The sequence below is a fragment of the Ascaphus truei genome, chromosome 7, assembly GCF_040206685.1.
Source record: "Ascaphus truei isolate aAscTru1 chromosome 7, aAscTru1.hap1, whole genome shotgun sequence".
Lineage (NCBI taxonomy): Eukaryota > Metazoa > Chordata > Amphibia > Anura > Ascaphidae > Ascaphus > Ascaphus truei.
Window position 1 is genome coordinate 28,148,238 of NC_134489.1, and position 12,178 is coordinate 28,160,415.

The 12,178-nt window shown below is 44.0% G+C and overlaps 1 protein-coding gene across 1 annotated transcript in view; it reads right to left on the minus strand.

Annotated features, from left to right (window-relative positions):
* Nucleotides 1-848: 848 nt before the first annotated feature.
* LOC142498854 (embryonic protein UVS.2-like) overlaps nt 849-12,178 on the minus strand; it is a 49,700-nt gene continuing 38,370 nt past the window's right edge. Inside the window, exons 13-14 of the mRNA XM_075607455.1 lie at nt 10,031-10,253; nt 849-3,891 (exon numbers count right to left, since the gene is read on the minus strand). Of these exons, the coding sequence (XP_075463570.1) occupies nt 3,845-3,891; nt 10,031-10,253 (270 nt within the window). The 3' untranslated portion in view covers nt 849-3,844. The remainder of the gene's footprint in view (nt 3,892-10,030; nt 10,254-12,178) is intronic.

Here is a 12,178-nt window from a genome sequence, read left to right on the forward strand (position 1 = left end):
ATTGGGGTTTTCCACAAGGCATAATAAACAATCATACTTGATGTCCTTTCAACTCTCTTAATAATATGACTATGCCTTATGATGCATAAACACATACAACATACAGTATAACGTCACAATGGGTAGGGAAGAGAGGGGGGAGGGGGGATAAAGAGGTGAAAGCTGTCAGTTTCTTTATTCCTGGTCCCCCGACGGCCTCTGTGTCGTGTCCTCATCCATCTGTCAGATCTTCTTGCGTGATTCCCAGTTCAATAACCCAGCCTATATTTCTGTGATAGTCCATTATCAGTCCCTGTATGATGTTTAGACCAGACCTTCCATCCCAGCCCCATTTCATTGCAGCCGATCGAGGGAGTACACACTTAATGCTATCTGAGCCAGACAGTGGCATTGCTCACCCACTGGATATCTGTCTGGGCCAACCAAGGCAGCCAGACAATTTGGAAATTTGGGCCAGTGTCGTTAACTAAACTTGTTAACTTCTCCATCTGGCAGACAAACCAAATTCTGTTCCGAATCTTTTCAAAAGATGGAATTGTGTTTTTGTTCCACAATGCTACGATCTCGCACCTCATAGCTGTTGCAAATTGAACAATTAATTTATTTTTCGCCCCCTGATTAGTTCTTGCAAAGGTTTATTTAACAAGAACAACCAGGGGTCTAACTGAATTTCCAGGTCCAAAATCTTATTTGCCATGTGCCTAATCAATTGAATTAAAAAAAATTGCAATCTACCCCTTTCTTAATTTTCTTAATTTTCGGAGCTGTGCACCACCATTTTTACCTTTTTTGTTCTATATTTATTTCTATATTGTAGTAACATTATTTTTTTTGCAGCAAACGGCTAATAAACATTGAATGATTTGTGTGGTAGAGAACGGGCTTATTAATGTTTATGGTTTCAACTCTCAGAGATCAAACACATCCTTGTTCAATGAGGTAATCTACCAAGTTAAAACCAAAGTAACATTGAAACTTTAACAACATTACGGATAGAGCATTGCACAGATTCTTTATTAATCCCAACTGTAATACAGGCATACCCCGGTTTAAGGACACTCACTTTAAGTACACTCGCGAGTAAGTATATCTCGCTCAATAGGCAAATGGCAGCTCACGCATGCGCCTGTCAGCACGTCCTGAACAGCAATACCGACTCCCTACCTGTACTGAAGCTGTGCGCAAGCGGGGAGACTATAGAGCCCGTTACAAATGCGTTATTTACATCAGGTATGCACGTATATGACGATTGCAGTACAGTACATGCATCGATAAGTGGGGAAAAGGCAGTGCTTCACTTTAAGTACATTTTCGCTTTACATACATGCTCCGGTCCCATTGCGTACGTTAATGCGGGGTATGCCTGTACAACAAGTGCACCTATGTTTACACTCCAGCATGCACTACCTCCCGACAAACACAATAACAGATTAAAAACCAGGCATCAGTGTTGCTGGTAATACGTGTGGAAGGGTAAACAAAATATTTCATATTTCAGGGATAGAGGATAGCAATACTAAGAATATTATTTGAACTTGGTTTGAAATAAGAATAAATACAGTGGAAGGAAAAGGGGAATGTGGGTAACTACAGTACATGTTTAACAAGCCCTCTGTTTCCTGCGATTCTGCCCTGGGTCTAAGTCCTGGTCTTGCTTTCTCCCTCTTAGTGGAGCTTGCTGTAGTTTGGTTACTTTCTGCCCTAGATGGTTTAAGGCTCCCAAAACCAAGGAAGACTAAGTATTTATATTGTTTCTCATAGCCACTCAACACTAACTAACACTTTCCGTGAGACAGGGTAAGGAAGGCCGTGTGATAAGTTAAACCCTAAGGGACAATATAGATGGTTACCACATTTTCTATGCATGAATAACCACTTTACAACGTACAATACAATATTTAAATTATAAACACACTTTACAGGATATGTACATAGATACCAAATTACAGTGTAATAATAGTTAGATTTTTTTACCTTGGCAATACACAATATTTTATATACCATACTTAACAGAGTGATACAATTGGCCAGCAATATCTCAAAGGGATGGAATTAACCCCTGAAATTGGCACCTCAAAGGTGCTAAGTTCTGAAAATAAACACACAATGACAGTGTCCTAAGTAGGGATGTGCAAACTTTTCACCCAGGTTTGCAAACCGTAAGTGCTTTTTTCAGTTGTTCTCAGTAATCAGATATAAGATAAAGGGATTAGGTAAACAGACAAATGGTAAAAAAAATGGCTGTGTGTAACTTTTTTACCCAAAGCCAAAATACAAAGAGACTAAACCTAAATCCAGCACAAAAGACAAATAACATTAGTCATATAGCACTATGCAACATTCTCTGAAAAGGTCAGGTCATGACAGGAAACTATGGTATACTCCATCCATAAGGGGCCCACAGAACACACATCTGTTTGGATGTAGACAACTTACCCAACTTAGGATGCCTAAGAATATTACTAAATATAATATTACTAAATAGCTGGGTGGCGGAATGGGCCTTGTCAACTATGGGCTCCTCCACCGAACTAATGGAATAGGCCCACCAGTCAGGTAATGGTCTTAGAGCTCCACAACTCTACACCCAATTAAGAACTTCTGTGTTTTCTGAAATAAATGAAAAAGCACGAGTATATTTTTGTAGCTATAAAGCTATAAAGCACGCTTCATGAATCTCTCTTTTCGGGTATACTAAAGTATTTTACTCCAAAATTATATCCTACGGAAACTGTGCGGTATTCTGAGACATACTGTATCTGGGCATGTTGAGTTATCTAGGGGTGCAATGTCCCACACGCTACATTTGTGGGTAGGTTAACTAAGTATCTCAACTTCCTCAAGTAAGTAATAATAGTCTGCAACATTTTCTTGGGCACTTCTGATATTAAGGTCATTGAAATGAATTATTATTATTATAGAAATATAACTTAATTGGCATAGAAATATACAGAGAATGTCAGAATTTACTTTGTATTCCAAATATCCTCATGAAAACTATTTACTGAATATCGGTGTCTTTTTGAAACACCTTGGCATTTTCCTCGAACCAAAATGAACAGAAACAAGTTATTTAAGTTTAATACAGTAATGAAATGGAAACTAGTATTTTGCATTTTATAATTTTTTATTTTGAACACTAATATTGATCAAATAAAACATTAAGAGGTTCTAACCATATGGAATCAAGTTTAAATATTATAGCCACGTAGGGGTTAAGTCGGATAGGAGACTTACAGGTTTGGTTTATGCCTTCCACAAGTGAACATTACATGAGCTAATTGCACTATGCAGAAGATCCTTATTCTTTGTTACACAGTTGGGATTTTTCCCATCGGACCATATAAGCACAACCTCCTTGTGACTTAATTATTTATTATCATTAACCAACTTTGTATATATTCAATTATTTCACATAATGTAAATGATATATAGGATCACACAAGTAATGAAGTTGTCATGAAATTAGGAATACTAAATAAAAAAGCTGAACGCCAAATTGCAGGAATAATGTTGACTCTAGAAAGTTGTAGATTTATTGTGATACATGAGTTTTCTCTAGATTTCTACAAGAGAAGAAGAGACTTGTGAGATCTCAAGAGCTCATGTGGAATGCAGACGTTAGTTAACTAAATAGGATACAACATGAATCAAAATGTAAATAATTAATAGGTCAAGAAAAAAAATATATAACTGGAGAATCCATCAGAATAATAGAGAAAACATTATGAACTGATTTTGTTTCTAAACTGTGATATATACTATTAATAAGAGGCACCGCATTGTCTAATGTATCTTCATCTCTTGTCTTTTATTCCATGGTACCAGCATTATGTCTGCCACCTCATTCTCTACCTCTGATCCTGTCAAACCATTTTCTTTTTACACGCTCTGCAGCAGATACAAATAAATGAGGGTTAGTGTCATTATAGGTTTTACAAAGCAGGCATGTTATATCCTTGCAGTTAAAGAACTCGTCAGGTACCTGGGATATTTGCATATTTTTTCCACAATGATTATTTTGATATTTGCAAACTAATCTAATAGTGAGATCTGCTTTCTGCAGAGAGGTTTATAATAATGGCATCCAACTAATTCCAGCTTAATTACCAAACACTGCTGGTACAACGCTGACTCTGGACCAGATACTTTACTGGAAGAAACTGTGTCTCTTTAACAACTGGGAACTGGTAGTGCCCTTTTACGACTTTAACTTTTTACATAGCTTCTGTGGACATGCTCCTTTAAGTCTTTAATTGGATAATTGAAATCAATTAGCGGGTCTCTCCTTCCTTCCGCTTGCAGGGCTGCCCACTTTTTTCCAGCTCTGCGCAAGGGAGGATCGTTCTTCAGCTCGGTAAGTGAAGGTTTAATTAATTCCAATTCTTTTTAGGAACTTCTCTCCCTCCTTGATGCTTTTGGGCGAAGATGCCTTAACATTTTTAATAACAAGCAACCTGAAGGGGACGGCAACATATGGTGTAAAGAAGTGCCGGGATTTTCAAAAGGCCCCTGCAGTTAAAGGGCCACACACACACACACACACACAAGAATGAGAAAAATGGAAGAATTTTTTAAAGAGTTTCTGTGCGAGCAGACCAGACAGCAGGGACAGTTAATGCAGGAGCAGGCCCGGCTACAAACAGAGAGAGATGAAAGACTACAGGCAGTACAGGATGAGCGGATGGCCAGGCTGCTGACCCAATTCCAGGGGTCTGCCAATCCAGAACCTGCAAACAAACCCCCGGTTCTGCTGAGGACAATGGCTCCAAACGAGGATCCAGAGGCTTTTTTACTGACATTTGAAAGGGTTGCCGAAGCTCAGGGCTGGGCTGCAGATTGCTGGGCCACTGCTTTGGCCCTGCTCCTCATAGGAGAAGCCCAGGCCTCATATCAGGGCCTCCCTGCAGATCAGGCAATGGACTACCGACAAGTAAAAGCTGCCGTACTGGATCGCTTAGGTCTGACCCCAGAGACATACCGGCAGCAGTTCCGGAACATGAAGTACACCGCTAAGATGAGACCCCGGATCCTCGCTCAGCGGTTATTGGACATGTGTACGCGCTGGATACAACTAGAGGAGTGCACGCGCTGGATACAACTAGAGGAGTGCACTAAGGAGGCAATTCTTGAGCAGGTGGTGTTGGAACAATTCCTACAGATAATACCCCCTTCCGCACGCTCTTGGGTAAAACACCACGCTGCTGAAACCCTAGCTTTGGCGGTCCGACTCGTGGAGAACTTCCTTGGGGCTGAGGAGCAGGCGAGTGTCCTGGACCCGACGGATCTAACTCCACCGGCACTTGCGGACGCACAAAGAGGGAGGTCAGATCAATGGGGAACCTACGGCCCATTCATACGCAATCGCCAAGTCCAACGGAAGGAGCAGTCGTTCCAGCAAGGGCGGAGTCCAAATGCTGGTCCCCGCCGAGACCCTCATCCCCTTCATGATGTCGGCTGGTCGCCAAATGAGAGGAACTTCCGAGGACGTTGCCCACAGGACCCACCAGATGCCTGGTCTCCAGTATCCGGTCCAGCGGAGCGCTATCCGCGGCACCCTCCTGCGAGGGAACCCTCTCCATGTTCCGTCTGCGGAGAACAAGGCCACCGGCACATGGACTGTCCACAAATAGATTGTTCCTTCAGCAGGACCGTCGCCTCGGCCTTCACTGGAGAAAGTTACAAGCCCTGGCTACTTCCAGCCCAGGTTGGGGAAAAAAACCTTGTAGATTCGGTCTCTGGGAAAACTCTGGTCTTCCAGGAACTGTTACCGCCTAACGTGTGTTCTTTTGACTCCCCATGGAGTATAAAATGTATACACGGCGATGTAAAGCGGTATCCCACGGCCAAAATCCGGCTACAGGTAAAAGCCCAGGAGGCCTACCTCGAAGTAGGAGTCGCTCCTTGGCTCCCTGCCCCCGTTGTGCTCGGCCGGGACTGGCCTTTCTTTTCGGACCTAATGGCTCCAGTCTCTCACGAGGAGCCTTATTCAATGGCTCAGGAGAACCCTGGCAAACTGTTCCCCTTCTTTTTCCCAGTAGACACAGGGTTCAAAAGACTCGGAAGCAAAGATGCTCTGACAAACAGGACTGGTTGCAGAAATCTGGGTCTCAAGGTGACCATTCTAATAGCCAGAAGTCACAAATTTTGACTGGGGATGGTCACAGGGAGGGGGATATGGGCCCTGAAGATTTACCAGACCTATACCTCCCAGATTTTCGCCAGAGGCAAAGGGAAGACCCAGTCCTTGCTAGACAGTATGATAAGGTGGTAAAAATTGATGAGCAAATTTTGATTGCACAGGGGGTGATAGTATTCCCCCATTTTGAGGACCTCTAGAACCTTCTGCGAAAGGACACAGGTTTATTCTTGTAATAGTTGATTATGCAACAAGATATCCTGAGGCGTTCCCCCTGAGAAAAGCAACGGCGAAGCAAGTAGCCAACAAGTTGTTGGAACTGTTCTCACGGGTTGGACTTCCCCAGGTTATGTTGACAGACCAAAGTACAAATTTTATGGCTAAACTGATGCAGGATGTCTTAAAATTACTAGAGGTCAAGTCTGTTCGGACATCGGTCTACCATCCACAGACTGACGGATTGGTGGAAAGATTTAACCGAACTCTAAAAGGGATGCTGAGGAAATTTGTAGATTCAGAGAAGAGAGCCTGGGATGAACTTCTCCCTTTTCTGCTCTTTGCAGTGCGGGAAGTTCCCCAGGCCTCCAATGGATTTTCTCCATTTGAACTGCTGTATGGCCGCCAACCCCAGGGTATCCTAGACCTCCTAAAGGAGTCCTGGGAGGAACAACGGTCCCATTCTAAGAATACTCTGCAATATGTACTAGACCTTAGGAAGCGCCAAGATGTGGTTGGCCATTTTGCTAGGGAGAATCTTAGATCAGCCCAGGACAGTCAGGAGAGACATTACAATCAGAATGCTCGCATGAGAGTGTTTCACCCGGGAGACCAGGTGATGTTGTTATTACCCAGTTGCGAGAGTAAACTCCTGGCCAAATGGCAGGGCCCATTCGAAGAACTCCGCTGCACGGGTGATGTGGATTACGAGATCGCTCAACCAGGGTCCAGGAAGGGTAAACAAATTTACCATGTGAACTTGCTGAAACCCTGGAAGATGCAGCATCTCTATTCATCCACCCGGTGGAGGAGGAAACGGACTTGGGTCCTCAGCCCGCACTGGAGAACATCATGGGTGACGATAAAATCCCAATGGGTAAACAGTTGTCCTCTGAACAAAAAGGGGACTTGTTAGCAATAATTACACAATTCCATGATGTTTTTTCTGATTTACCAGGGCAAACTAACTTAATTTCACATGCGATCGATACAGCACCTGGGGTAAAAGTACGTTCCCGTTCTTATAGGTTGCCTGAAAGTCATAGGGCCCTGGTAGAGAAGGAGGTTCAAGAAATGTTACACTTAGGAGTGATTGAGGAATCATGCAGTGAGTGGTGTAGTCCACTAGTTATGGTCCCTAAACCCGATGGGAAGGTAAGATTTTGTGTGGACCTCCGAAAGGTCAATGCGGTATCCAAGTTTGACGTATATCCGATGCCAAGGGTGGACGAATTAATTGACGCCCTTCGTAACGCGGAATATATATCCACGCTGGACTTAACAAAAGGATACTGGCAAATACCCTTAGAGAAAAAGTCCAAGTGCAAAACAGCCTTTGCCAATCCCATGGGTTTATACCAGTTTGTGACAGTACCATTTGGACTGCATGGAGCCCCAGCCACATTTCAGAGACTCATGGATAAGGTGCTGAGACCCCATAGGACGTATGCCGCAGCCTACCTAGATGACATTTTCATTTATAGTAAACACTGGCGGGCCCATTTAAATAGGCTGAAAGCGGTCCTCAAATCTCTAAGAGAGGCTGGGCTCACAGCCAACCCTAAGAAATGTGCCTTAGGTAAGGCGGAAACCAAATACTTATGGTATGCAGTGGGAGGTGGAAAAGTAAGGCCACTAGCCGACAAGGTAGTTGCCCTGAAAGAAGTTCCGACCCCCCAAACAAAAACACAGGTACGCTCTCTGCTGGGTTTAGCAGGATACTACTGGCGGTTCCTCCCCAACTACTCGGAAGTGGCAGCCCCTTTAACGACCTCACAAAAAAGTGTGCCCCTACACAAGTGGTATGGTCAAGGGAGTGTCAGAGAGCCTTTGAGGACATAAAAAGGTGTCTATCAGAGGGTCCCGGCTTTAGAAGTCCAGACTTCAATAGGCCTTTTGTAGTGAAAATGGATGCATCAGAGATAGGGCTAGGGCAGTGTTGTCACAATAGTTTGAGGGAGTTGAACACCCTATCCTTTTCCTGAGTAGGAAATTGTTCCTGAGGGAAAAAAATTACTCAGTGATTAAGAAGGAGTGCCTCGCAGTAAAGTGGGCAATCGAGGCTTTAAGGCATTACCTGACAGGAATCCATTTTACTCTGGTGACAGACCATGCTCCACTGAAGTGGTTAAATAGTATGAAAGATTCCAATGCTGGGTTAACTAGGTGGTATATGGCCCTCCAACCCTTCTCATTTGAGATTCAGCACAGGCCGGGAAAAGAGAACGCAAATGCTGATTTCTTTTCTAGAGAAGGGGTGGATGGTTGGGCTTCAGCCGTGCATAGCCCCAGCCACACACTAACAGGGGAGGAATGTGACAGGGTAAATAAAAGCCACCAGCTATATGCCTGGCAGACATATGTTTAGTCTGCAGTGCAGCAATGATGAGGTTAACTTCAGCTGGGAAGCTCATGGCAATTAGTTGAATACCAGCTACCTAATCAAGGTGTGTTAAAAACCCCAGGATGTGCACACATGCAGCCTAGCTGGTGAGGAGACAGGACTGAAAGTGCTGAAGAGATTACTGCTGTAAGGTCTGTGTTGCAAAGTACATGTGTGATGAACTGTCTGTCTCCTGCATAAAAAAGAGAAACTTATTTTTGCTCTGTCTGCTAAAGAGAAACTTATTTTTGCTTTGTCTGCTGAAGAAAAAGCTATTTTTCTTTTGTTTGCTGATGAGAAGCTATTTGTTTTTGGTGTGCTGTATGTTTTAAGGCTAAAATAAATAAGCCTTATCCAAAGAACCCGCGTGTGTAGTTGCATGTACCCTGCAACAGGGGGGTTGTTTGGCAGCGGCCTTGTGTGCAGTGCTCTATGGCAGTGATCCAGCATTAGCTCATCTTCCGTTTTCCCGGGCAAAAGTGAGCTCAGCCATCTTGAAATCATGTCCTCAACATCCAGGACAGACTCCGGAATCCCGCGGATTATTTTGTTATACCGGAGGTCCCGAGTTTCGGTGTCCTCTTACCACTCTGCCACTTCGTCTTTTTTGTTCCTTAGAAGGGTCAACTCTTTCTTAATGTCATTGTGTGCTCTGAATGTGGAGTCCATCCTTTTTTCAACGTTATTGGTATGCTCACCAACATTATTAATGTCCTTTCTTAAAATCTCCATCTCCCCATGAAAGAAAGATTTCAAGTCATTAAATCATTTCTTAATGTCCTTGTTGACCACAGATTGCATTTCCAAACCATCTCCTTTCTCTAGTAGCGAGTCGGAATCCGATCTGCATCCCGGGGATTCTCTCCCCCCTCGCTCCATTTCTGCGTTTGAAAAATATGCTTTTTAATCCAGCGTTTATCGGCGCTTCTGCGATTGCGTCGACATCCTTCGGTATTTATCTGCTCGGGACTGTATTTTGGCGTTCAGGTCGTGGGTGTATATGTCGATTTATTTAAAATAGGTGCTGGGTTCTAGCGGAGACGAGAAACTATGCTGCCATACCCGGGTCCATCGCTCTTGCGCCTCGTATATTTTTTACGGTTTTTATTGGCTGTGCACCTACAGTAGATGCTGGGAGGTGTTCACTTGCAGCACTAGAATATATGATCTTGTTTTATTTTGTAATGTATTTATCCACATTGCAGTGTCTCTACTATTCAATTTATTTAGAATCATTGATTATTTCTTGGCATGTATTGCATCATAAAGTCACAGAAGGCATGAATACTTACTTATAGTGTATGAAGCCTTGAAACCTCTGTATTCAATATACCTATCAGTGTGGAAATGGATCAGCATGGAGTTCCTAGTAGACACCTGGATGGGAACTGCCACATTACCGCAGGAATGGAACAGCAGAGGAGACGCAGAGTTGTCACCATCAAAAATAGACAGGTAGTCTAACCTGCAGATAGTGTCATACTCCAGTAAGAAGTCACTTATATTTAATATGATCTGTGTGTAACAAATACATAGAATACATTGTTATCAACATGCACTGGATCCATTCAGGTAAGCATCTTATTAACACAGACATTTGCTGGAGGAGCATGCGTGACGGGACAGGAGATGGCAGCTTAGGTTGAGAGCTCCACCACCCGCCAGCAATTAAAGCAAAAAAATGGCAGATAAGTGCACTTATAAAAGCCCCAAAATATCAGAGGAAGCCCAGTGAATACGATGTCAACCAGGGCACAAACAAAAAAAACAACAAAAAGCACTGGATTTGAGGTCGTATTTCTTACACACTGAAGCAGCACGGGAGAGTGAAGAACAAGAAATGTCCGACACAGATACCACAAATGAGCAGGGGGGGAGCTCGGGGGACTGGACCGAGCTTAAAGGGGAGCTGGCTAAACTTCTCTCGGAACTTAAAACTTTCTTTCATGGAGAAATTGAAAATCTCAGAAAAGATATTGGACATACTTTGACATACTTGAAAACGAGAGGTATCTCTCAATGTATTACTTCCTGGTAAAATATTTTATAAATAAATAAATAAATAAAATTTAAAGCATTGGGAACCGCACCAATGCCTTAGAGGAGCAAATGGATAACACGATCAGAACACAGGCAGACACCAACAAAAGACTGCAGCGACTGGAACAAAGGGTGACCGACATAGAAGACAAACAGGAGGACGGAGAGAATAGGGACAAGAGAAACAACTTGCGGATAAGGGGAATCCCTGAAGAGGTTCAGGACTGCGACGATTTCCTGAGCCGCTGGATGACTTCCCTCTTGCCAGGGAAAATGGAGGCTGAATTAATAATGGACCGTTGTCATCGTGCCCTCAGGGCTAAACCCTTGCCACAGAACCCCCCGAGGGATGTGATCCTTCGCCTACATTACTTTAAAGTAAAGGAAGAACTTTGCAAGATCACACGGTCCTCTCCCATAGTGAACTTCGAAGGCATAAAGATGCAGATATTCCAAGATATCTCCCCTATTACTCTCAATAAAAGAAGGGTCTTACAGCCTGTCGCCAGCCTACTGAGAGACACAGGCATCAGGTATCGCTGGACCTTTACCTTTGGTCTAGCAGTGATAAAAAATGGTCGAGCAATAACCATCAAACACATAGCTGACAATGAAGAGTTCCTGAAAAAACTGGATATTAAATAAAAAATGACATACCTGGAAGAATCTGTGGAACGTCCTCCCCCCTCGGCGAGCTGGCAGACAGTGACGCATGCCGCGGACAAGAGAAAGGAAAAAGCGGGGGAGTGAATGGCAACAACCATCCAATTAAGCCTTAAAGGGGCCAGTTCAAAGTTATAATGTAAAAAGTTGCTAATCATTTGAAAGCATATCCATAGAGGAGACATCGCCTGGACTCGAGAGAGACAGAAAAGACCCCAAGAAACTGCTGCTGAGACCCCTGAGGACTTTCCTGCAGACTGTTGGTGGTTTTGGCTGTACAAAAATAAATCCACGCAAACCTGTAAAATGGTAGAGAAAATGGCGGCCGAAGTCCTTCCCGCCAAGAAGAGGGAAAAGACGCGCACCCCAGGATGGCGGCGGCAGCAGAGACGGGAAGTTCACTGCCAGCCTGGTAAGGACGAACCCGCCCACGATGACGTCATTCCGGAAGTGACGCGGACGGAGGCGGGATGCCGCTGGAAGTGACGTCAGCGCAGAAGTACCGCGAGAAGTGGAGATGTACCGGAAAATGGCGCCGGACTACAACCAGGACAATGACAGAGCCAGCAGCTGGGAAGGGGGAAAGCGAAGGGAGGGGGGAAAGCGAAGGGAGGGGGGAAAGCGAAGGGAGGGGGGAAAGCAAAGGGAGGGGGGGAAAGCAAAGTAAGGGGGGGAAAGCAAAGGGAGGGGGGAAAGCAAAGGGAGGGGGGAAAGCAAAGGGAGGGGGGAAAGCAAAG